Raw genomic sequence first — 26,487 nt, 5'->3', positions numbered from 1 at the left:
AGCTGAGAAGTCAATGTTGGCCGATTACATGGGTTGAATGAGCACGGTTTAATCACGCACATCCAAATAATACGGGTGCAGGATCGAAGATACGGTTCAAACAAAAAGTGAAGATCCGCACACTGGAGTGCTCCCATTGAAGCATTTTTTATTGGTAACATTTCAAGCCCTTACGGCCCTTCCTCAGACTTCCAGCAGGTGTTACACAGACCTCTTGGCCGATTACCAGACACATACCAACGTAATTTAAAAATTGAGGTTTATCTTTCTCCAGTTCTTCCAGCTGTTCGCTGAGTCTGGCTATACCACTTAGCTCTAGCCTAGATCATGAATAGGATTAGACCAGTGGTCTAAGCATCACGCTTAAAAGTGACTAAGATTATGGATGTGTTTTAGTGTAGCGTGTAACCATCTTTAATTCTGCCTCTCGTGTAACCCTTCTTGTCAGTGTGAGTGTGACCTCCCTTTCTGTGTACTGTATGAGTGTTGTTGACTGCCCTATTGTGTGCCATGTATTGGTGTCTCTGTACTCCCCACAATAAAGCTAAATGTTTTGAACAAGCCTTGCTCGAGTCATCACAATATGATTAAAGGTGAGAGAGAGGGAGAGAACATAGCTAACTTAGGCTGCGAACCAGATAACGGTGTTTGATCCGGCTTTATTTATGTCGTTTCCTTTTGGCAGTAAGCTTTTTGCGTGCTGCTTATTCGCGCAGAGCGCCTCGTGTTTGGAGAGCCTGCTGCGTCTTGTGTTTTTGTACTGCACTTTGAATGGGAAAAAAAGTTCAACGCAAAATGGAAAAGCACCAACATTTTTATGAAAACAGTACATCTCATGTTTTACAAAAGCCGTGTGTCGTAATTGCAAACTTAGACTATTACATTGTAGCTTACTTCAATATCAATCAAGTTTACTACATTTGTTTTTCATCTTGGCTAGTTAGCTGTAGCCTTAAATCAATGATTAGGTGATAAATAGTGTCATGATTTTTGTCTATAGTGGCAACCGGGTGATAAGCGGGATAAAGGCCCATTATACATATATATCCCATTCGGTGGAGGAAACACCTCTCCGCTGTGCGGTGGGAAGTTCTTTGCCTCCACCTCGTTCATTAATTCTGTATAGCAGGACGCCTTGGCAGCCAGTATCCCTTACTTAAAGCCTAACCCATTGTATTATATGGAGAAAATTCAGTCATTTTTCTCTGAACAGTTTATTGGAGGTTTTCATAAAATGCAAAAGGAAATCAAACTTATTTACAAATATGTTTGGTCTGTTTCATATACTTCATAATACTTTAGTGGGACAATATGGTTGATACTCAAAAAATACATTTAAAAAACTTTCTAAATTGTTGGGAGATATGGATTTGTTTTGATGCTCTTTGAATCTGTTTCAGCGATTCATGCTTTCAAATAATTCAGTAATAATTCAGAGCCAAATATAAAGAGAGTTTGCCCAACTAGGTAATCAAATGGGCACCATGTTGGATATCCATATATCTGTGGGCGTTTTACATATTGATAAACATTGATGATAACATTGTTATAATGGTGAATATAAGTGATTTATTTCAACACAGCGTATTTGCCCCAGAGGGTTACGCTGTAGTCATCTGACGTTGATATCAAACATGGCAAAGTTGGCCACATTTTCTCTATACGGCTCTGGACATGCCATTATCTTATCACCCTCTACAGTCCTGGATTCAAATCTGTGTTAACCTTTTCTGTATGCCTGCTTGTAAGTGATAAGCTACTGTATTTAATCGTATTATAGTTTCTCCACTACTTCAACGTAATTGAAGAAGAAAGAAGTAGCAGTAGCTAGACCAGACGTGATAGTGGCACGTACATTCTAAAAAATAGACCAGTCTTCTTCAATGTATTTTACGTGTCGCAAATGGAACGCTTCAGTTACACGCCTGTTGTAGCTTCCTTTTTAGGTTACAGTAATGGAAAAGGAGGGATTTGTAGCTCTTTTATTCTAAATCTATGTCTCTAAAGTACACAAGTCTACATGTCACCCTAAAGCACCTGCACATTGATTTTATAACAGTGCTCTGAGTCTTGAGAAATCCACTGGCAAAATATATAATACAAATAATAAAGAAAAACAATAGTAATATGTCTAATACGCTCAATGGTGTTTTATGCCCCCAACGTTTAAAGGCACCTAATCCTAAACCTAACCCTACCCTTAACCCATGCCTAACCCTAGTGCCTTCCAGGCAGTGCTGCCTTGAAGACAACATTGAGGGCATAAAACACCAAGAAACGTCTAATACTGTGACACTATAAGAAAATAAAACAAATATAAATGTGAATATGAAATAAATCATGCTGATCTAGGAACAGTGGTGCTGCAGAGACAACACATTCTGGTGCATATGAGCTCATTCACATGATGACATTGTGGATTAACTAAACTTTTGTGTGAACATGCTGGTGTATTTTGAGTTGTTCTAATCGACTGAAGCGTTTTCCACACTGAGTGCATTGGTGCGGCCTCTCTCCTGTGTGAATGCGCTGGTGTCTTTTGAGATGTCCCTTCACATTGAAGTCCTTGCCACACTGAGTGCATTTGTACGGCCTCTCTCCTGTATGTATTCGCTGGTGTCTTTTGAGAGCTCCCTCTTGAGAGAAACTCTTGCCACACTGATTACATTTACATGGCCTCTCTCCGGTATGTATTCGCTGGTGAACTCTGAGATTTCCCTCGAGGGTGAAACTCTTGCCACACTGAATGCATTTAAATGGCTTCTCCCCTGTATGAACATGTTTGTGAGCTCTGAGATGTCCCGCTTGACTGAAACTCTTGCCACACTGAGTGCATTTATACGGCCTTTCTCCTGTATGAATTCGTTTGTGAGCTCTGAGATTTCCTGCTTGACTGAAACCCTTGCCACACTGATTGCAGTGGTATGGCTTCTCTCCTGTGAGAGAGTAATGACAAGACTTGAGCTGGGAGCTGTGTTTAGGCAGAGGGCGGGACAATCTTCCAGACTCCTTCAGCTCTTTTTGCAGGGTCCAGCTGGACGTGGGACTCACTGAAGGGGCCATGGAGGATGAGGTGCATAATCCTGTCCGTTTCACTGGGAAAACACAACACATGAAACAGGTCATGAAATAGATCCATTCCACAGTTTCCTTTTCTCCTGCTGGTCTGATGAATAGAATTAATTTGGTAGGACAAATCTGAAATGTACCGGTCATGTTTTAATAAAAATATTATAAAAAAAAAGAATGGAAACAAAACAAATGTGTGTACACATCTGTACTTATCTATGTTTACAAACAAATTAAGTCCTCAAATCAATGTGATTGTGTGACCCACTACTAATTATTTTTTGTAACATTTTGTTTCTGTTTCCTCATTGTAAAATACAGCAATATTATTTGGCATTTTTCCTCCAAAGACCCCAAAGTTGGAATTAATAAGACACAGAAAATAGCATCGTTCACATAAAGTTAAACAACTACTTTGGATGTCAGACTAACAATGAAGTGAAGCATTTCTTTTTTGAATGGGGAAACACAGACTTTTCTGTAAAACTGCAAGAGTAGGCCGTTCTAGACCAACTGAAAACTGATTTACATATGCACCCACATGGAGGCGAGTGTGCCACCGTTGATACGTTGAGCAGTTTTCACCACCCTCTGCAGTGCTTTGCGGTTTGAGTCAGAGCAGTTGCCATATCATGCTGTGACACAGTTGGTGGGGATGCTCTCAATGGTGCAGCGGTAGATGTTTACCAGGACCTGAGGAGACAGGTGGAGCTTCTTAAGTCTCCTCAGGATGAAGAGATGCTGGTGAGCCTTCTTGATCAGGGTAGAGGTGTTGAGGGTCCAAGAGAGGTCCTCAGAGATATGGACACCCAGAAACGTTTCAATAACCTTCTCGAAACGCTAACACTAAAACAGTTTATGTCTCACCTGGTTGCCCGTTGTCTATTCTGGGGCAGATGGAGGTAATGTGTTTTAACGCAGGATATTGGTGCACACATGTTCCCACAGTGATCACACGATTGCATGAAGACTCATGGTTAGACTATGTGTTATTTTATGAACAAATAGAAGGCATATTTTCTATGTTCTGTTTATGTTCACGTAGCCGTTTAAAGGAGGAGGAGGAACAAAAATGCTTCAGATAATTTGGCAAATAATTTGGCAGACCCCCTGCAGTACATCCACGGACCCCCTAATGGATTGAATATAAATCTGATAGATATTAAACAAAGATTGAATAGACTATTAAAGACCTCAAAAAAGCTATCATCTTTGCCCATACAATCCCTTCAGGATTTTGCAGTGTTTTTAGGCAGTTGAGGAAAGAAATTGCTAGAGGATTTTTTCAAAAAAAGGAAAACTACAGTCAATTAAGGGTAGTAAGACCAAAATCACACTGATGCTTGATAACCAACTAACCTTCTCTGATGATGTTGCCTGGGTCACCTGAACGTGCTGTTGCACTTTGCAACATACACCAAATCAGGCCTCACCAGTGACTCAATCTGCTACCCAACTCCTGGTACAGGCCTGGTATATTTGACTTAAAACTGAAATTGTGACACCTCTAGTAGGGGTTATTGATTTAATAAAAAAGTTACTACGCAAGTATTTCACGATTTCATAACCAGAGGTGTAGTGGTAAAATAATAGGTGGGTAAACTATGAATTCTGTGATCACAGTAAGGAGGAATGTGCCATGCGGTATCAGATTTTTTAAAAGGCATTCAGAACATGTTTGATGATGGTGGAGGTTATTGTCCAATGTTTATAACAATACCAATGGTATTAAATGATTCCCAGAGTGTTGATGAGTATACATATTGTGAATGTGGATAATACAGTGTGAGTTTTTAATGTTAGAAGTTGCAATTGGTGAATAAACTCTAATGAAAGGTGGACAAACTCTAATAAGAGGTGAATAAACTGTGTTTACTTGTGTTTAGCCTTCACTACATCCCTGCTCATAACATATAAACATAGCAACAAGTAATTTAGAAAGCAACGTTGAGATGTAGCTACTCTTGACAATTAGTAGCACAGTAAAATATAATGAAATGTGGTGAACAAGGGGGGTTGCAGTAGGTTTTGCAGCAGCAAAAAAACGTGATTCAGTCAATCATAATCAAGAACCAGAACTATCTGTTTCAGAACAGTAATTTTATTTCAACTGAGGTATGAATCCAATTGTAATTGGATTAGATGTGCCCAGGTAAACACACCTGATTTTAACACGTGAACAAATGTTTTTACATTCTCTTTTAAATGCAAATCTGCATCAACTTCAAGGAAATATTACTAACACAATTTGGTCTCCTAAGACATTATGAACTCTACAACCAATCTGGGGTGCGTTTCTAGTTCTTGTTGTCCAAACATTATAGGTTCAATTCTCTTATGAAGTGAGATTGTCTTCATGCTTCTAACTATGTGCAGGTGAACTAGTGACACATGGAAATACCAAATAGAGCACTGCAACTATTTGAAACAATTGTTTTTGACTGATGTCATGTTCCTGATGGTCTCTCGATGTAGAGTAACTATATGCATAAATATTTAGGGTCAAAACCTATTGTTGTATATCGTAGGCCTACTTAAATTTTTTTAACATAGATATTTAACACAATTAGTCGATAAGTATACTGTAAGTAAACTGTTTTATATGCTTGCAATAGGTTTAGGTTTTTGCTGATGGCAATGACAATGCCAATGCCAGCATTTATCACTTTTGGTTTAAATTTGAAAACTCAACATGGGCGGTGGCAGAGAATTTCTAGGGGGTGGGGTATTATACGTTGCCACTGTTTCCACCAATGATATGCATCACTGCATTATCAACAACGCTGTTGCAACTACAGTGTTCGAACACCAGAGGTAGCGAATTGCTACACAGGTACGATACCTTCTAGCTAGAAACAGGTGTTGACGTTGTTTGATCACAAGTTGTGTTGTACCACGGTGGTTGAGCAACATCGTTGCTTACTTTTCTAGAAACGCACCCCTGAACTGTTGGGTGTGGTCCGTAGGGATCACAGATCAACTATGGTCGGCTGCACCCCTATTCTTACACTGATGTTTATTCATAGTCGTTTTGTATCCAAAACTCTTACCACACTGACTGCACTGGTAGGGCATCTCTTTTGTGTGAACACGCTGGTGTCTTTTGAGATGTCCCTTCACATTGAAGTCCTTGCCACACTGAGTGCATTTGTACGGCCTCTCTCCTGTATGTATTCGCTGGTGTCTTTTGAGGTCTCCCTCTTGAAAGAAACTCTTGCCACACTGATTGCATTCATACGGCTTGTGTCCTGTATGTATTCGTTGGTGAACTCTGAGATTTCCCGGCTGACTGAAACTCTTGCCACACTGAATGCATTTATACGGCCTCTCTCCTGTATGAATATGTTTGTGAACTCTGAGAGTTCCCGCTTGACGAAAACTCTTGCCACACTGATTGCAGTGGTATGGCTTTTCTCCTGTGAGAGAGTAATGACAAGACTTGAGCTGGGAGCTGTGTTTACGCAGAGGACGGGACAATCTTCCGGACTCCTCCAGCTCTTTTTGTAGGGTCCAGCTGGACGTGGGACTCCCTGAAGGGGCCATGGAGGATGAGGCGCATAGTCCTGTCCGTTTCACTGGGAAAACACAACACATGAAATAGGTCATGAAATAGATCCATTCCAGGGTTTCCTTTTCTCATGCTGGTCCGATGTCCAGATAGAATCCACATGTTTAGAAATAAATTAAGTCCGCAAATCAATGTGACTGTGACCCTCTTTTTTGTAACATTTTGTTTATGTTTACTCATTGTAAGACACAATATATTACTTGTAGATGTACCAGCCAGGTAGATACTGGCCAAACCTAATCAATGCATTTCATAACTATTTTGTAGTTCATAACTATTTTTAAAAGTAGCCCATTGTTAGCCTACGGGGGAGGCATAGTTGGTTGGTTGTCCCCGGGATGCAGAGCTAGAGTTTAGTTGGGTGACAGCCTCAGGGAAGAAGCTTCCTCTGAACCTGCTGTTTCAGGTGCAGCGAGACCTGTAACGCCTACCGGAGGGGAGTGGGGTGAACAATCTGTGGTTGGGGTGAGTCTTTGATGATGCTGCACACCTTACATAAGCATCGCTTGCCTTGGATGGCTTCGATGGGGAGAACCAGTGATGCGCTGGGCTGGTTTTACCACCCTCTGCAGTGATTTGTTTTTAGCGGCAGAGCAGTTTGCCATATCATACTGTGACACAGTTGGTGGGGATGCTCTCAATGGTGCAGCGGTAGATGTTTACCAGGACCTGAGGAGACAGGTGGACCTTCTTAAGTCTCCTCAGGATGAAGAGATAATGGTGAGCCTTCTTGATCATGGTAGGTGTTGAGGGTCCAAGAGAGGTCCTCAGATATGGACACCCAGAAACTTTTCAATGATCTTCTCTTCTTTTGTGGCAACTTCTCTAAAACATGGCAATGGTGTTTTTAAGCAGTTGTTGCAAAATAAATTGCTAGAGGAAGTGAAATTTGGAAAAATAGGTGCAATGTTTTTTGAAGATTTGGAAAACTGCAGTCAATTAAAAGGTAGGCAGATCAAAATCACACTAATGCTTGATAACCAACTAACCTTCTCTGATCGTGTTGCCTTGATCGCCCGGCCGTACCGTTTCGCACTTTACAACATAAAAAAAATCAGGCCTTACCAATAACTCAATGTGCTACCGAACTCCTGGTACTGACCAGAGGCGCCTGGTGTTGGACTATGCAATATAAATACCAAGTCTCACAACAGTGAAATACAAAGCTTTATGTAAACACTTATATTCATTAAATGTTAATTTCAGGTTGCAATGGACCACACAACACACAGTTTGGTTTTGAGTCAAAAGTACACAGACACAGCAGTGCAGTGGTTCTCAAAGTTTTTCTGTCATTCCACACTTTAGAGGTGGGGAATTTTCAAGCCCCACCTGAGCCCATCATCACAGCAAAATGGTAACGTTAAAATATTAATTTTGCCTTTTGGTTCCATGTTACATTTACCGTCTCGTCCCCTGGATCTGATTTTAATTCATGTCAGTCTGTTTATGACTCCTATTTTTGTGTGTGTCTATATTGTTTTGAATCATATGATCCTCTTTGTCAAAAAAGAAAAGAAAAAAAATAATTGCGCGCGCCCCACACTTTGAGAACCACTGCAGTAGTGAAAGACGCACTGTCTCGTTTATTTAACCTATGCACAGTAGACTACAATACAGTACAGTTTGAATACTACAGTTAAATACCCCTCCCCAATGCAACAATTCAACTATTGCCCACACAAAACCAGCACTAGCAGTTGCTAGCACCGTGCTGACTATGATCACACAGGCACAAGCGTATTAGGATTAGGCCAAGTAAAACTAAGGGGGCACATTAGTTTTAATGCATCACAGCCTTGGTATTAGCTTGGTATTTCTTAGATACTGCAATTGACCCTCATGTTTCTCTGAAACTGAACACAGTTGAACCTGGATACTTTGTCACAAAAGTGTCACAAAGTCCATTTCAAGTCATAACTCAATTTTGCCCAACAGCATAGTTACTGTGGTTTGGCTTTGTACGGAAGTATAGAGCAGGGTTCTCCAAACTTTTTGGAAATGAGGGCTACCTGAAGGACCCAAAATCATAATAAAAAATTAAAGACCCTCAGCCCTCTTTGTGAGGATAATCGTTCTAAATAATATGTAATTTTTACATTTAAATTATCAACATGTATAATGCCCACTATTAAGCAACCACATTTTCATTAAAATTAGCCTAAATAGTGAACAGACATGTTAAAAGCTTAGACATTTGATTCTTCAATAGCCTACTTCAATATACATTTTTGTTCTAATCTCATTTTTAAAGAACAAAATGCATAATTTAGTTTACAATTTTTACCACTGCCCAAAATTCAATGGACAATTAGTTTGGACAAACATTTCAATAGCAATCACCAACACCAGCCTAACTTATGAAGATGCATTTTACAGTGCACATCTGAAATCTCTCACATTAGGCCAAGTAGGCCTATAATGCACAGTCCTATTTCGTGGGCACCATGTTGGAGATCCCTGGTATAGAGTCTTCAGTGCATTGAGGTCCAGTGTGAGTTTGCTGGTGTACTTTGAGATAATCTATTTGACTGAAACATTTGCCACACTGAGTGCATTGGTGAGGCCTCTCTCCTGTGTGAATACGCTGGTGTCTTTTAAGACTCCCCTTTACATTGAATTCTTTGCCACATTGAGTGCATGTATACGGCTTCTCTCCTGTATGAATTCGTTCGTGACTTCTGAGATTTCCCTCTTGACTGAAACTCTTACCACACTGACTGCAGTGGTATGGTCTCTCTCCAGTATGAATACGCTGATGAATTCTGAGGTTTCCCTCTTGATTAAAACTTTTACCACACTGACTGCAGTGGAAATGCCCCTCCCCTGTATGAATACACTGGTGCTGTTTGAGATTTCCCTTTTGAGGGAAACTCTTGCCACACTGCGTGCAGTGGTATGGCCTCTCTCCTGTGTGAATGCGCTGATGAGCTCTAAAATTACTCGCTTGCCTGAAACTCTTGCCACACCAACTGCAGTGGTAAGGTTTCTCTCCTGTGTGAATGCGTGTATGTTGTTTCAGACTACTTTCTTGAGTAAAACTCTTCTCACACCAAGTGCAGTGGTATGGTTTCTCTCCTGTGTGAATGCGTTGATGAACAGCAAGACAAAACGAACGACTAAAATTTTTGCCACACAGATTACAGTGGTGGAGCTTCTTCTCTGCAGGGGACGGGGCAGATGGAGCAGCCTCAGAACTGAATACTGTAGCCAAGTATGATGTGTCCTCCTCTTCCTAACACACAAAGGGAGAAATGCTGGGAATCAGATTCAGCACATTTGGCCAAAGGAAAATGTATCAACTAGTTAACTTTAACTATCAACCTAGCATTTGGTTAAATGCTTGTTTAATTTGGTTTGGAATATTTTAACATTTGTTGTAATATTGGCATTAGCTTGGCTGATGAAATAAAGATATGATTTTATGATAATGGATGATTATGATTTGTATAACTATACTAGACATTACAAACATCGTAGACTTTCACCACTGTACCTGGACAAGTTCAATTTTGATGTCTTCAGCTGAAAAGACAGGGTGTTCAGCTCTGAGGTCCGATTTTTCTACTGCAGACGCAAACAAAGAAGACACTTACGTTCACATTGACCACAGCACAATAATGTAATGCGTGCACTCCTTCAATAGGTGTCCAGAGACCCTTATTCCTCCTCACCTCGAGATGAGACTCCTGACCCTCACAACCGACGTGTATACGATTGTGCTCATATAAATTAACAAGGCCTAGCAGAACTTGTGAAATATTGGCCAGTTTTTGAAAAATAGCTAGGTAGCAACGATTTTATTTTTTACCGACAGTGTTCGTGACTTCGAGAAAAACAAAAAAGCTTCTTCTTGAAGAGAAAGGTAAATATTATACCAGGGGGTCTGGATTTGGAGGGTTAGCTTCAGCCAATTAGCATGGCATTTGGTTGCTGACATTTTTTAAAACATGGTGTTCCATGGTTGCAACTGTTTTTACATGCAGCTCATGCACAAGTTTAGTGTTGGGCACGAGTGTCCTCGTGCGTCCATGTTGGTAAAGCATTTCTGGAAGACGGCAAATTAAACTATTGGATTAAACGATGTATTCTTGACTTAATGCCTGTATGGTTTAGGTTGTATTATATCATCATGTAGGATCATGCATAACCCATGTCAACCCATGATTTAAAACAAAATACATTTCTATTAATTTGCTTTCCTGCAATATTGGAATGATTATCCTATGTATTTGATTAAAATGCTCAGGCTGCCAGTTAAGGAAATAGCAAAATATCCAACAACCCTAGTCTAGTATATAAGTATAGATATGTTTTTGATCCTGTGAGGGAAATTTGGTCTCTGCAATTATCCCAATCCGTGAATTAGTGAAGTACACAGAGAACACACAGTGAGGTGAAGCACACACTAACCCGGAGCAGTGAGCTGCCTGCTATAGCAGCGCTCGGGGAGCATTGAGGGGTTAGGTACCATGCTCAAGGGCACCTCAGGCGTGGATGTGGGCATAGGAGCAGTGCTCAACCACTTCCCCCGCCCATATTTTTCCTACTGGTAGGGAATTCAACCGGCAACCCTTAAGTTCCAAGCCCTAACCACAGGGTATCTGCACATTTTCCAAGTGCAAATTTAAAGACTTTTAAGACCTTTTCAAGACATCTAAATGCAAAAATTAAGACTATACCACGGCAAAAAGATATATACGACAACTTAAACATGTTTTATGCAATGGTTTTTTTTCCTACTAATTTTAATTTTCCCTTTTGAGGGAAACTCTTGCCACACTGCGTGCAGTGGTATGGCCTCTCTCCTGTGTGAATGCGCTGATGAGCTCTAAAATTACTCGCTTGCCTGAAACTCTTGCCACACCAACTGCAGTGGTAAGGTTTCTCTCCTGTGTGAATGCGTGTATGTTGTTTCAGACTACTTTCTTGAGTAAAACTCTTCTCACACCAAGTGCAGTGGTATGGTTTCTCTCCTGTGTGAATGCGTTGATGAACAGCAAGACAAAACGAACGACTAAAATTTTTGCCACACAGATTACAGTGGTGGAGCTTCTTCTCTGCAGGGGACGGGGCAGATGGAGCAGCCTCAGAACTGAATACTGTAGCCAAGTATGATGTGTCCTCCTCTTCCTAACACACAAAGGGAGAAATGCTGGGAATCAGATTCAGCACATTTGGCCAAAGGAAAATGTATCAACTAGTTAACTTTAACTATCAACCTAGCATTTGGTTAAATGCTTGTTTAATTTGTAATTTTAACCCCCACCCCATTTTGGATGTCAGAAGTTACCAAATATATTTTGGCGAAAGAAAATAATTGTGTGTGAATTACCTTCACAGCTATAAATGGCCAATTTTAGGGTCTGGGCTGCTTGCTTTTGAAGCTGGCTGTACATATTTGGTTGTGCTTACTGACTGAGGCTGACTGAAGCTGACACTTCACCTGTGTCTGTAGTAGCCCCCTAGGCTACTTGCCAAAGACATGTGCACTGGACTGGATTCCCTTAAATATTTTTTTCAAAGTTAGACTAAGCTATTTAAATATTTGAATAGGCCTACTTTATATAATTTACTATGTGCATCTATTGTCCTAGATGCAGCACAGCAAATTAAAGTTAATCCACTACTTTACATTTTGCATACCAGTTGTATCTAAACCAACCAAAGCTTGACTGAAACATTGTAAAACCATTGACTTGTTTTAAATTAATTAAGAGACAGGTCCTCCTCGCATGATCCTGCTGAAAACTGCTGGCTTCATCGTAAGCACGCACGTTTTATGAACGCACGTTTTTTTTTTTTATGTAGCCAGTCGCCGACATTCAAAAATGATGCGGTTATATTTCACAACTTTTGCGAAGTAGGCCTACTGGGAAACGCTGGGAAGCAAGCTACTGACAGATATTACAGGTATTATAACTTAGACAGATATTTTCTTCCCTAAGCTAGGCCAGCAACACACACTGGAAAGATGCAAACAGATCAACTTAACATGTACAGTATTTCCTCCTGATTGCGAAAACATTTGTTTTCTTTTTCTGTCAGCCCATGGTTCCTTCATAAAATGCGCAGCAAATTATCAGACAAGTGACAGAAGCACTGCGCATAATTTGACCAGCAGTCTTCGCGTCCATAGTTTGTAAAAACGATGCTGCGTCCGACCAAAGATTCTCGATGCCAAGCGCAACTCCAAAAAGGAGGACAAATGAGCGTCCGGCTTGAGGCTGCGCCAGACGCCGGACAGGGCTTTTAAAATCCATATGTCCGGCCTAAATTTGAACGTATGGCCAACCTATCGCTAACTGGCTGACCAACTCTATCTCCCGCTCATTCTACCGCTCACGTAGGCTACCTGCGTATCTCTCAGGCCTCGGCTACACCACGAAAACGTCAGGAATATTTGTACTGTATTATTACCGTTTTCACACCTTTCCACACCCGTGAAAAACATCTTCACTCTGCAACCCCCTTAGTCACTTATACAATTGCGTTTTAAATACACGAAACCGGATGGAGACACTTGCTCTCTTGCACTCGCTGGCGGTCCCATACGCAGGCATGAAAACGGGTCAGGGGTGAAAAAGGTGAGAAGGGTGCGCGAAGAGGGAAATGGCCGTTTCATAGCAAAACAAGCGACATTGTTGCCAATAGTGCATAGCTTCCATGGAGTATGAATTTGCCTAAAACCAGAGATTTATAAAGAAAACAAACTACAAAATGACTCATTTTTACAAAAAAATACTTATTATTTCTTCTTTTTGTGTGGCAACATGCTTCAGCCTGGCCCTCTCCTCCTCAGTAATCTACATGAGTTTTCTTGAAAGCTTTCTTTCTTTATGCCTGAAGTTATCAGACATTTCTGAAGATTTCATAGGCCTAGTGGACACTTCATAGTAGCCTATTAGAATGAGTCTCAATAAGATAAGTCTGAATATTTGTTGGACCAAACCAGGTAATAAATAAACTTGGGTAGGGTAGACTAGGCTTTAATTTGTAAAACTGGTTTTAATAGTTTTAACCTGCAGCATAGGCTACTTACAGATTGTGGCATTGTGCTAGTGTATTTAACCAACCAATAAAGTTGTGTGAACAATGTTCACATTACATGTTAAGCCCTGGACACAGACTAGGCCTACTGATCAGGCCACTGAACATTTCTTAAAAGACCGCATTACCATGTCAAACACTGCTTTTGTCTCTGAACTCGACAAAACGCACCAGCCCAGTTTAGGAGCATTTAATTCAACTATTTAGTTATTCACATTAGCCTTTGCTATACTGATAAAGTATGCCTATGTGCTTCACCTTTTGTCAATCTAGATGGCTCAAACTGCACGTATTCTTCATCAAATGAACTCGTTATGTCTATATTTCTGTCCAATTTCGCTAACTTTAACAACAGCCTAGATGCTACGTTGCTACACCAATCTCAACGTCTTTCTGACAGAAGTTGAAAGTTTCAACTAGCCCACCTGTGACATCAATAAGCATCTCTCCCATGATCTCTGCTCGCCGGGCTCACATTTCAGCTGACATTTCAGATGCATATAGTCACACAGACAGGGAGGCTATTCCAGCGCAAGCGTTCTGTTCGCGTTGCATCCGCGGCAAAATTTAGCTTCCACTGTTTTTAATAGGCTAAATGCATAGGGGCTGCATTCACATAATCGTTACTGGATCAGACAAGTTTTTAATTGGGCTCTTGTCTTACACTGCATCAAAATGTGTTCGCGTCTGCGCGCGATTAGTAAACTCAGGTTTAACCCCATACCCCCCCACACACAATATTTTCTCATCGGATCTGTGCGAAACACGTAAGTCCCCTATTTTGGATTCAAAACAGCAAATTTCGCCGAAAGGTGAGGAGTTTTCATGCCTGCATACGCAAATTTAATACCTCCCTTTCGAAAATTCAAGACATCCCAGACAATTTAAGACTTGTTTAGGCCTTAAAAACCGAAAGTTGTATTTAAGACTTTAAGGATCCGCGGGAACCCTGTAACCAGTAGGCCACGGATGCCCCACAAGTCTGTCCCCTTTACTTTAAATAGCCTTAATAGTGTCAACTGAACAGGAAAGTTTCTGATGTGACAGCTGTTGCAAACTCTTGAAATGCCTGGTTGATCAAACCACACTACACCTGAGGGGTGCGCAACCACACTGCACCTGACCTGTGCGCTTCTATCGGTAGCAATTTCAATTGGCAAAGTTCAATTTGCGTTGGCTTAATTTCGACTGCAAGTGTAGGTTTACCAAGCTGCAAATTCACACTGGGTGCAGCAAAAATCCTATGGAAGTACAAAGGTGTCATAAGTTTTCAAAGCAAAATGGCATGTTGAATTACACAATTTGAATATTTAGTCATTGAAATAACTTCATAGCCTAGAAATCTAGATGCACCCAAGCGGCAGCAAATTACATTTGCTGCCAGGGCTAGTCTAGCAACTCTCCGTTGGCTTGTGAGCTCGAAAAATTAAACTTCTATCAGACAAATCAAATCGTGTATAGTCGTTAGGCGGGCTTAACATAATGATTGATGGCAGAGTTGCAACGGTTTGGCTTGAATTCCCTGCTACTTGAAAACAAATAAGATAATGTTGCTGTTGGCGAACAGTGTGACACAAGTTAAGCTTTTATGAAGTTGGCAAAAGTTTGAACTAGCCAACTAGCTCCGCTGGTGGGAAACGCATGGGACTCATAGCGCTGTCCTATTGCGTGCAGAGGGAATTTGAAAGACAACCGATTATCCTGCCCCTCGGACTGAGCACTGCGAACGCTGAGTGCCTAGACCCTACATTTTAAGGCTAATAACTTCACGAATTCAGTTGGAAAAAAATCAGATGTAAAAATCTTTCATGGCAAAGACTCTAGAGCCCTACGTGTGTACAAGAAGAAACAATCATTGATACTGATCGTCAGAGGGAATACAAAGCCCAGTTGTTTGAACCATAGACTGGGTTTGAACTTTAAAGCACGTAGAAGAAGAGCGCTAACACTTCTATCTTTTAGGGCTTTCAGACATACGTGTAAGACCGGAGGTTCTGCGGATGTTAAATGGTTGGACCGTATATCTGAACAACATAAACGGTCATATGGAAGTCCCAACTTAGTCGGCTGTTCTACTGGTCCCCTCCTAGTACTTCCTCCGGGCTTTATGTAAATCAGCTGTGTCTGAACGAGGCGATGAACATGCGGTTAAGATTCACACCACGTGGTCCCAGCTGTGGCGCAACTATATAATACCTCCATGTATTTTACCTGCTCTCTCTCCCATTCCTTTCCTGTCACTCTCCACTGTCCTATCATTAAAGGCATAAAAAGGCCAAAAAAATATACTTAAAAAAAAAATAAAGATTCACATCACGTAAGGGCGTGTCGATGACGTTTCTTTCGTGCGTCCATGTAGCGGGAGCACTTAAATGCCAGGGTCATGTTGGAGTGCAAAAAATAAAATCTAACCAAGTGTTAATCTATTTGGTATCTTTTTTAGTATGAAGAGACTTACCTCAAGAGACTTAACTCTCAAAAGATCCTTTTGACTTAATTTAAGAAGACTTTAACTTATTTTAAGGAGTCTTATCAAGAGACATTTACTCAACACACTGGCAGACAAATTTGCTTGTTTTCAGGATGAGACGTCTTAGAAGAAGTCAAGCTTAAATTAAGTCAAACAATTTCACGAGAAAGTGCTAAGTCTCTTCATACTAAAAACAGTACCAACTAGATGTTTTGATCTTGATATAACACTTGGTTAGATTTTATTAGATAAGAAGTTTTTGCAGTGTGGCATGGGGGGAAAGGAAGCTTTTGGAAAAATAAACCATGAAAAAACAAATCACTTCACCGTTATGTTAGTATTTTGTTTTGTTGTTTAAAACATTAGATAGATAGATAGATAGATAGATACTTTATTGATCCCCAAGGGGAAATTCAAGTTATATATGATGGCCTTGAAGTCTGAGTTACTGAATTGGCTGGTACCATAAAGCCTACAAGTTTAGTTTTGTGACCGCAGAGGGTGGGGGGTGGGAGATGGTTTTTGTGTTTTTTGTCTTTTACACCATTTGACACAAACTGTCATATGTTATGGAAGTTATTCTGTATTTCTGAATGATATAAATGGTGTTAATAAAAAAATTGATCACAAAAAAAAAAAGCCTACAAGTTTGTGCATGCTCTCTCCAACGCAAACAAGATTTGGGTTCCGTAGCCAAGTAATTCTGCTAAATAACGCTGAAAACATATATAAATGTTTGAAGCTCACATACAAATACTGTAGGTCAGCTTCAAGTGTGTGCACTTACGTGACTTCTTCAAGTATTAGCCTATGCACAATAGATTTTATTTAGCCTACATGTGCGCTTTGTGTGCATTGAGGCTTATTTACAGACACACCATGCAATAGATCACCTAAAAGATTTCACAACTGCACGTGTACATAGAATGTAGTATAATTTACAACAGTTGGCAGAACAATATGCATATAGGGTGATAAAGCCTTCCAGCCCCCGTTTCCCTGGTAAAATACAGAAAAAAAAATACACTCGTCCCCACTTCTGCTACTAGATGAAGCATCAAAATGTTACATTATTGCCAAACTGGAATTGTCCACGAGTCGATCCTCCACACCCTGCTTTGCTGTTGACGCTGGGCAAACTGTATAAGCACTGCAGCTCTCTTTCTCCAGTAACGGATTTGTTCAGGACGACATTCATTGTCATAATCTCTTGGAATTGCCTGTAGGTCATGCTCCAATCTTTCATCGATGCTATGGTGGATGTAACAACAACAACCCAGATAGCAAGAGGGTGGCGGACCACTGTCAGTCCATTTGGGGCATAGCTGGCGGTCCGCTGGCATTTTGCTCGGTTCTCTGGCGGTCCGCTGGCGGGTTGCAGACAAATTTCCCAATATTTTGCCACTATTGGTCTAAAATCTTTTTCATTTGTTCAGTTATACTCGACATATCATTTTATTAACTTTTCTAAATATTCATGACAAGTTCAATTTAAAGAGATGGTGGTCCAACGGCGGACCACAAGTGGCACGCCACTGGCGGCATACCACCAGCGGTCCGCTATCTGCCAATCTGATTTTGCTATCTGGGAACATTCCAAACGAGCGCGCTGTATTCAACCTCCATGCTTGTAAACAAAAACAGTAGGCTAGCAGCTGTGAATTGGGTTATTCACCGTCTCCCCTAGAGATAAGTGAGCAAAATGTTTTTGTCTCCATGCATACATTGTCGTAATCCGGCAGCGCTCCAGCTAGGTTAGCTTAGCATAGTGAACGGAATCCTTTGTAGCCGGATAGCATGTCTTGAGTAAAAGTGAGCCAAAAAAAAAATCCCTAATTACCTCTTGTGGCCTCCGTCTACACAACGAGTACAAATGGCAAAGCAGATTAAAACAAGGTGATCTCCTTGCCAGGTATTGAATTGGGACTATAATGGGGCGAAGCACAGGCAAAGCACTGCACTTGGGCGCAGAGATTGTCCGTGCTGTAGTGAGTGAGAAAAGTACTGATGTGTTGTTGCATGATATCTCTGCATCCAAGTAGCAGTGCTTCGCCTGTGCTTTGCCAATTTCAATTTTTTTTTGGCTGAAGTAGCTAGCCTAGCATGGGCCATTGAAATGAATGGGGACGGAACTTTGTCACTCTCTCCAGTTATATATATTACCTCTATGTATTTTACCAATTCAGGCAGGGTCTAATCTTATGACCACAACTGTGTGTGTGTGTGTGTGTGTGTGGGGCTCTTTTCACCCCAGCACTTCTTACCATTAAGCTCTCCATTGTCAGCATCTTCTTCTTTAAATCCAGAGACCGGACCATCACACGAGACCTGCTGAATCTGATCATTATCATCCTCCTCCTCTTCTTCTTCTTTAATGTCTGCTGCTGATGATATTGGCTGTTCTGTTCGCTGCACTGCCGAATCATCCTGAGCCTCTTCTTTAATACGAGACATTGGATCCTCCAGCGGCCTTGGACCCTCAGACAAGTCCATCTGACTCTGAACACAAGACAAGACCATCAAATACTGTGTGTGTGTGTGTGCGTTTGAATACAGGTGGCTGTAAAACAATTGAATATCATGAAAAAGTTATTTTTCTGGCAATATTTCAAAAAATTAATATTTCATATAGATTAATCACAAATAACGTGAAATAGTTAAGCCATTTTTTGTTTTAAGCTCTATGAGTATGGATTAAAGCTCATGAAAAAAAATCAGTATTAGAATATTAGAATAAAGAGGTTATAATACAGAAATGTCAACCTTTTGAAAATAAGCAAACTAATCTGACTAATCTGAAATAGTTCATTTATGCACTCGTGGGGATTGGAATTGGGTCACAATTAACGTTTAAAGTAACATTTAATGGTGTAAACATAGCCTTTTTAACGTTTAACGTAACATTTAACGGTGTAAACATAGCCTTTTAGCCAACTTCACATTTAGCCAGACAGGTTCTAAATAATGTTCAGTTTCAACAGGATTGGCAGTAATCATACCTGGGTGTGTCTAGTAAAGAAACCAATTGTCAATTACATTTGGTTAATTAAAGTATTGGTCAATTTAGTAACTAAGGGGGGAATTATTTTTTCAAATAGGGCCAGGTAGGGTTGGATAGCTTTTTTCCTTCAATAAGTTAAATCATCATTTACTCACTTTTGGTAGCTTGTTTTGATGCCCTTGCACTTGCAAACATAGCGTAAAAAGTGTGGCAAAAGGTTTGTACTTCTTGAATGAAGACGAGGTCAATTTATGTATTAAAACCTAAACGTTTAAATGTCAAGATGGAATTTATCGATGGTTGAAAGCATCGTATGCTCAAAGATGCAGACACACAGATGAAGAATCGGTGAAAAGCCCTCAAAGGGGCTTATTGTATTGTAAGGCTAAAATGCAAAACAATAGTGCTTTTAATCAGGCCAAATTCACCTATTTTGTGATCCTGAAATGCAAAACAATAGTGCCTTTAATCAGGCCAAATTCACCTATTTTGTGATCCTGAATGAAAGTCAGGGACAGCGATACTACTTCTAGAGCATGCCACTGCTTTATTCAGCATGACTAACATGTAAACAGGAATATTCCGTTTCTGCTACATGTCTTATTCTGAATATTGCCATAAACAGAATATGATCCTTAATAGGAATATGGTGTGCATGGAAACGTAGTCAATGAGTATTGTTTTGGTCAACTATCAAGTCAGCAGTCTTTCCAATGAAAGTGGTTCAGCAGTCTTTCCAATGATAGTGGTTGGCCACACACACACGGCCACACACACACACACAAACTCTCTATCTCTCTCACTAACACTCTCTCTCACTCTCACACACACAGCAGAAAAACTGTCATGTAGAGACTAGGGGTGGCATGGTTCACAAAACCCACGGTTCGGTTCTTATCACGGTTTTAGGGTCACGTTTTTCGGTTCCCTATGGTTCTTGTTGTTCTTTTTTCTTTTAAAACACTTTAGAAATACCAAACTTTAACCATCTCTGAGTAAAGGTGAGTTTTTGATACAGCAAGACATTGATGATTTTTATTTATTTTGCACAAAAATAGAATTTGTTATTGCCATTTACAGGAACTTTTGTGCCTTTTTAGCACACTAAGATTGACTGAAATATTACGGAATATTTTATTTCTACATAGCGTAGCTAGGCTACCACATACAGCGGGGAAAATAAGTATTGAACACGTCAACATTTTTTTTCAGTAAGTATACTTCCAGTGAGGCTATTCGCATGACATTTTCACCGGACATTAGTAATCCACACATATATAAAAATCCAAACATCAATGTCTAAAAGTAGAGTTATGAGTAAAAAAGTGGAATGGCACAGGGAAAAAGTATTGAACACGCTAAGAAAAAGCAGTACACAAAGGCAAGGAACAAACTGGAATTTATCAGTAATTAGAGAAATTATCCCTCCTATCTGTGCAAATTGATATAAGCTGGGTCAGTACATACTGGTGGGCTATAAAAAGTTTTTTTGTTTGTAATACATTCCACCGCCATGGCCTCTATGCACGCTCATCCCGCATGACTCTATTGCTGAAGAAAATTCAAAGCTCGTTGAAAGTTTGCTACACAACATTTGGACAATCCTATGAAATACTGAGAGAATGTATTCTGGTCTGGTGAGAGCAAAATTGAACTTTTTGGATGTCATACTACACACCATATTTGGAGGAGAAATGGCACTGTGCATCACTCTAAAAATACCATACCAACAATGAGGTTTGGAGGTTGTGGCATCATGGTGTGGGCTGTTTTTCATCTCATGGTACTAGCAGACTTCATACAGTTGAAGGAATGATGAATGGAGTCACTTTGTTGCGGGAGAATCTTTACATCCACCAGGATGATGAGCAGTGTTTCCCATACATTGACGAATCTGTGGCGGGGCGCCACAAAATAAAGATCGGCCGCCACACATAAATATTCTATGTTTAATTTAATTTAAATTAAATTAAATATAAGATCAAATCCTTGCATTGCCATTGAGCTGCGCTTTTTATGCACGCAGCCTTTCCTTGCCCCGCCCCGCTCTCTCTCTCGTAGCCCGCTGCCCCTCCTCTGCATGTGCATTTAACAAAATATTCACGATTGTTGAAGGATTGTTGTTGCCACATAGAAGCATTGCATAGAAGACGTCTGGCTAAATTGCTATTAAATCCGCTTAGCATCTTGACCATGCTGCGCAAATTTGTTCAAAACTGCAATTTGCAAGGGTTCCCTCAAGTGACAGGCACTCAATTAGACCTATACACTAACACTATACACTATACACTAACTGAACAGTTTTGGACGTTAACTAAAGATCAGGATTCACAAGAGGGACCCCTGGAATCTTCAATATTAAAGGACTATCTGTTTAAAAGAATGGGCCAAAACCAGCCAGAATACTGTGACTGATTAGTTTTTGTCATACAGGAAATGCCTTAAAGCTGTCATTACGAATAAAGGCTTTTCCACAAAGTATTTAAGAAATTTCAGCAGGCGTGTTCAATACTTTTTTCCTGTGTCATTCCACTTTATTACACATAACTCTACCTATGTACTTTAATGTTTGGATTTTTTTATATGGGTGGATTACTATTATTAATTAAATACTATATTATTATTAATAGTAATGTCTGGTGAAAATTTCATGCAAATAGCCTCATTGGAAGTATACTTACTGAAAAAAATGTTGACGTGTTCAATACTTATTTTCCCCGCTGTAACATTGACAAGCCCTGTAAATGCACACTTTCTCTCCTGTCTCTGTCAAATTTAAATGCCCCTCTAGTTTCAGGGCTACTTGGTCTCTGAAACGGAACGTTAGATCTTCCATGTGAGGAGGACCCAACACACATTGTAATAATATTTTATTTCCAAGGGCTTTTGAGATCTGGGGTTATTACCTTACAGCAGTGCTGTAGTCTAGTTAGCTATAGTGGGTATACTGTGATGTAGTAGTTAGCTGTAGTGGATATACTGTGATCAACTCCAAATGTTAATATGTATCTTTGCCTATTTTAAGTGGGTATACTGAGATGGTGATGCTTTTTAAGTGGGTATACTGCGTAGTGCTGCCGAAGACAACACCGCTGCCTTACAGTAAAATTAATTATTATTATTAGCAAATATAATTGCGATAAAATTATAATTATAATTATTGCAAATATAGACTTGGTTGCAACAGTTTTTGTGAGGGCTACTTTCTTAATATTTTGGGAAACTGCAACCTCCAACTCCGGCCTGCCTTTATTATCTCTCCCACTTGCCATTTCTACACGTGATCCGCAACACTCCAGACCTCCGCTTTCACGCCAAAGGGAAAAAACTACCTGAGGTCACATATGGGCATGAGGCTACATTATGTATGCCATGAACCGCCAAAAAACATACGATGCACACATGCCCCGAACCCAACAAGCGAACTGAACGGTTCGGATTTTTTTCATGAACCGTGCAACCCCTAGTAGAGACATCTACAGACACACACACACATACATACATACATACATACATACATACGGTACACACACACACCTGGTTGGCTTGTGTAAGGGAGTGGTCTTTTTCCTCCAGATGTTTCTGTAGTTCATCAATTTTCGCCTGCAGCTGGCGGTTTGACTCTGCCAGTTCTGTTAGACTCCGCCCAGTCTCCACATCCTTCTGCTCCAGACGACGGATCAATACACAAAGCTCCCGGTTTCGACCTACTGCATGCTGCGCGCACACACACACACAAACACACACACATCAACCTACTGAAGAAATTCAAAGTGTGCCAGGAGCAGCTGTTGAGGAGAGCATCATATTCATAGTCATGGCTTTCAGCAAAACCTCCAACTAACAGGAGAGGGTATCTACACTGTCTATAAGACTGAAAGACCAGTTTAATGGGTGCATTTATATTTTAATATAGCCGAATATATTTTATTACAAATTACATGTATATATTATATATAATTATATATATATTGACAAATAAGCATGTTTTGTACAACTCACTCCAAACAAGTCACAAGTAAGGAATGTTATGTAAAAACCAAAGATTTTTGTCTGTATTTGTTTCGTTGGAAAATACAATTTCAATGTCGGAATGTTAGGGAGAAATGTGGCTTGTAGGAAATGGGTTCATAACATCACTCAGTAAAACACTTGTCACAAGTAAGGAATGTTATGTTTGTGGATAGTAAAACACTTGTGTGAATCAAGGAAAGGTTGTTACTAGGGCTGTCAATCGATTAAAAAAAATTATCAAATTAATTACATACTCTGTGATTAATTAATCTAAATTAATCGCATATATAATTTTTGCTGTGTTTTAAAGTATTTTAAATATTTAAATTCAAATGAATCATTGAATAATCACCATTAGTGACATTAAAGTACAAAAACTCTTTTATTATTATTTTCAATGTTCAAATAATGGCCATAATAATCTATGATATGACCTAATATGCTGAGGAAATAAATTCAAAAGTGCTTCAGGAAGAAGTTTTTTTTCACATACAAGGCATTTCAGGCCACAGATATAACCTAATGGACACAGTGAAAATAAATTAACACTCCCCTCAATGTCAACACTATTTCTTTGCATTGATGTGCGACTTAAGAGTTAATGAACTCCGGTAATATGCAAATTACTTGCTGCAGACATTGCAGAGGACTTTATTTTAATCAACACTTGATTTTTATCAACACTGTAAATGTTCCAATCAATGATCTAGGCAGCACATTTTCTTCTCTCTCCTTCATTTTACAGTCTAATGGTTACTGACTAGAACGGCTCGGGGTCAAAGGTCATACAGAATCGATTAATCTGCACTATTTTTTTTTAATCAGTTATTTTTTCTCAAATTAATTAATCGAAATTAATCAGTTATTTTGACAGCCCTAGTTGTTACGGCACCCTCTCAGATTTTGTTCAAAATGTTTCGATCATCAATGGGTCCCAAAACCAAAGCCTGTAAAATGTTGCTGTTCAAATCATGTCTTCATATTATTTACAACCTGAAAATCCCATTATCTGGGAAGCAATGTGTGGGCACTAATATAATGTAAAGTATTATTCATCAGGCAGCCCAAACTTTGTAGAGTGGAAGACAAGCATGTTGTAAGTATGACAGAACAATTACCCGTTTGTATGGGCATTCTTATGGATTTTCTAAAAGGCCCTAGATTAGGATTAGAAATAAGAGTGATAGTAGTAGAATAAACTTGTTTTTGTACGCATTTGGTATCGGTCAATATTTTTTTATCATACTATATTTTATTAATGTTATACCAATATTTGAGATCTCCAATTATAATGTGCTTGAAGATTTTAAAGAAACACGCCATTGTTTTATGAAATTGGCATATCATGCAACAACAGATGAGCACCTTGTCTCACTCACCACAGCTACGACAATCTCTGCACCACAGTGTCTTTGCCTGTATTTCTCCCCAATATAGTCCAAAGTCAATACCTACCTAGGAAATTGCCTCGTCTTAATCTGCATTGGCATTTGTACTCGTGAATACGGAGGCCACAAGAACTAGGGATTTTTTGTTTTTGTTGTTGGCTCACTTTTACTCAAGACATGCTATCCGGAGACGAGATACTCCATTCACTAGTCTAAGCTAAGCTGAGCTAGCAGTGGCGCTGCCGAACTAATGCATGTGCAAAGACAAAAATACTTTTGCTCACTTAGCTATCTCCAGGGGAGATGGTGAATAACCCAATTTCATAAACTGTGATGTGTTCCGTTTAAGGACTAAACAAGAGGAGGTTGTGTTTTAGGTAATTTTCATAGGATAAAAATGGTATGTGGGGTAGATAGTAGGCACTTTTTTGTAAAAGTAGCTTAGTTTATGGACTCGTAGTGCCAAAGTGCCAATTTTGGGGAAAATAAGTATTGGACACGTCAACATTTCTTTTAGTAAGCATACTTCCAATGAGGCTATTTGCATGACATTTTCACCAGACATTAATATTAACTTAGGTGTAATGCACCCATATAAAAAAATCATACATTAATCTCCATAAATTGAGTTATGAGTAAACAAGTCATGTGGAATGGCATAGGGAAAATGTATCCCTGTATCTATTTATCTACAAAATCTGGGCAGGCTAGGAATAATACTAATCAAGATATAAATGCCTAAACATGGTCTCCAAGATAAATCATTTCTGAGTGTAAAAAATTGATACAAAATCAAGGGTGGAAAATGTATGAAACATAGGAGTCTAACAAAACTATTTCAACTATCTTTGGGACCTAAATTTTAGACAAACTTTGAGCAAAATATGAGACAGTGCAGCAACCATTTTCCTGAATTTTGTCTGATTTGACACGGAATGACCCAGCATGTGTGTGCATCTACAGTAGACGGTGGCCTTATCATCAGTGGTTAACTAATTATGCAATAAGCCCAGAGAGGCCGTAGGTTACAGTGCTTATATTGTGCCTTATTGTGCCTAACACAGATAGGGCGTTGTTAGGCACAATGTGCCAGCAGACTGTAACCTATGGACTTGAGTGGCTTATTGCTTTTCTAAAACAGTTACCATATGGAAACCATAGGCCTATAGGCAGGGTGGTTGCCAAGTGTGGCACAGATCGTGAAGCACATAAACATATAGCCTTAATACAGTCTTAATATGTTAAAATGAATTAGTGTGTGTGTGTGTGTGTGTGTGTGTGTCTTACCTGCAAAACCTGAGTGATGAACAGAGTTGCCTTCTCCAGGTCAATGCAGGCTTGCTTGTGACTCATCATATCAACATGCTGCTGCTGATAACTTTCATCCGTGATCTACACACAGACACATCACTTCATACACTGTTCAGATATCAACTGACAACAAAGCCAATTAGCAGATTGAGACACAAATGTAAATGGTAATTTTCCATTGTTCCAAATAAGGAGACACTCGGTCAAGAATGGCGGCGATTAAAAAATCAAGAGAGTTAACGTTAGCTTCATGAAACTGTTACCTAGGCTACTTGTCACTGCCTAGATCAGTAGTTTTCAAGATACACCGTTCACGTAGGCCTAGTCCTAAGCTACCTCAGACACTCTCACCTTCACACTAACATCCATCCCATGCCAGCCTGTGTGTTGTTGCGACTTTAAACTCTCGAGGCTCGAGGCAAAGCTTAGTGTATCGTCTGTCAGACTCTGCATTATGTTGTGAGTTAAGCGTACGAACTCAAAATAAGTCCAGACAATTGTAACCGTCAGTAAAACATGAAAAGTGAACCATTAATTATCTGCTTTGAACAATGTTACGTTTCCAGCTGCTCCTGGAATCTACTTCAGTGATTTATGTTTGTACATACCCAGTCAA

The 26,487-nt window shown here is 39.8% G+C and overlaps 1 protein-coding gene and 1 pseudogene across 1 annotated transcript; both read right to left on the bottom strand.

Annotated features, from left to right (window-relative positions):
• Nucleotides 1-2,204: 2,204 nt before the first annotated feature.
• On the bottom strand, nucleotides 2,205-26,455 carry LOC125297057 (zinc finger protein 883-like). Its single transcript, XM_048247207.1, has 6 exons — nucleotides 26,223-26,455; nucleotides 25,848-25,952; nucleotides 22,696-22,875; nucleotides 18,422-18,656; nucleotides 6,120-6,644; nucleotides 2,205-3,095 (listed from the first exon to the last, which is right to left on the bottom strand). Exons 1-6 carry the CDS (start codon nucleotides 26,322-26,324, stop codon nucleotides 2,425-2,427), a joined length of 1,818 nt encoding a protein of 605 aa, XP_048103164.1. The 5' UTR covers nucleotides 26,325-26,455; the 3' UTR covers nucleotides 2,205-2,424.
• The window catches only part of LOC125297056, a 321,071-nt pseudogene continuing 302,392 nt past the window's right edge, over nucleotides 7,809-26,487 (bottom strand).

This window comes from Alosa alosa, chromosome 7 (assembly GCF_017589495.1).
Source record: "Alosa alosa isolate M-15738 ecotype Scorff River chromosome 7, AALO_Geno_1.1, whole genome shotgun sequence".
Taxonomy (NCBI): Eukaryota; Metazoa; Chordata; class Actinopteri; order Clupeiformes; family Clupeidae; genus Alosa; species Alosa alosa.
This window is presented reverse-complemented; position numbering and strand designations above follow the sequence as displayed.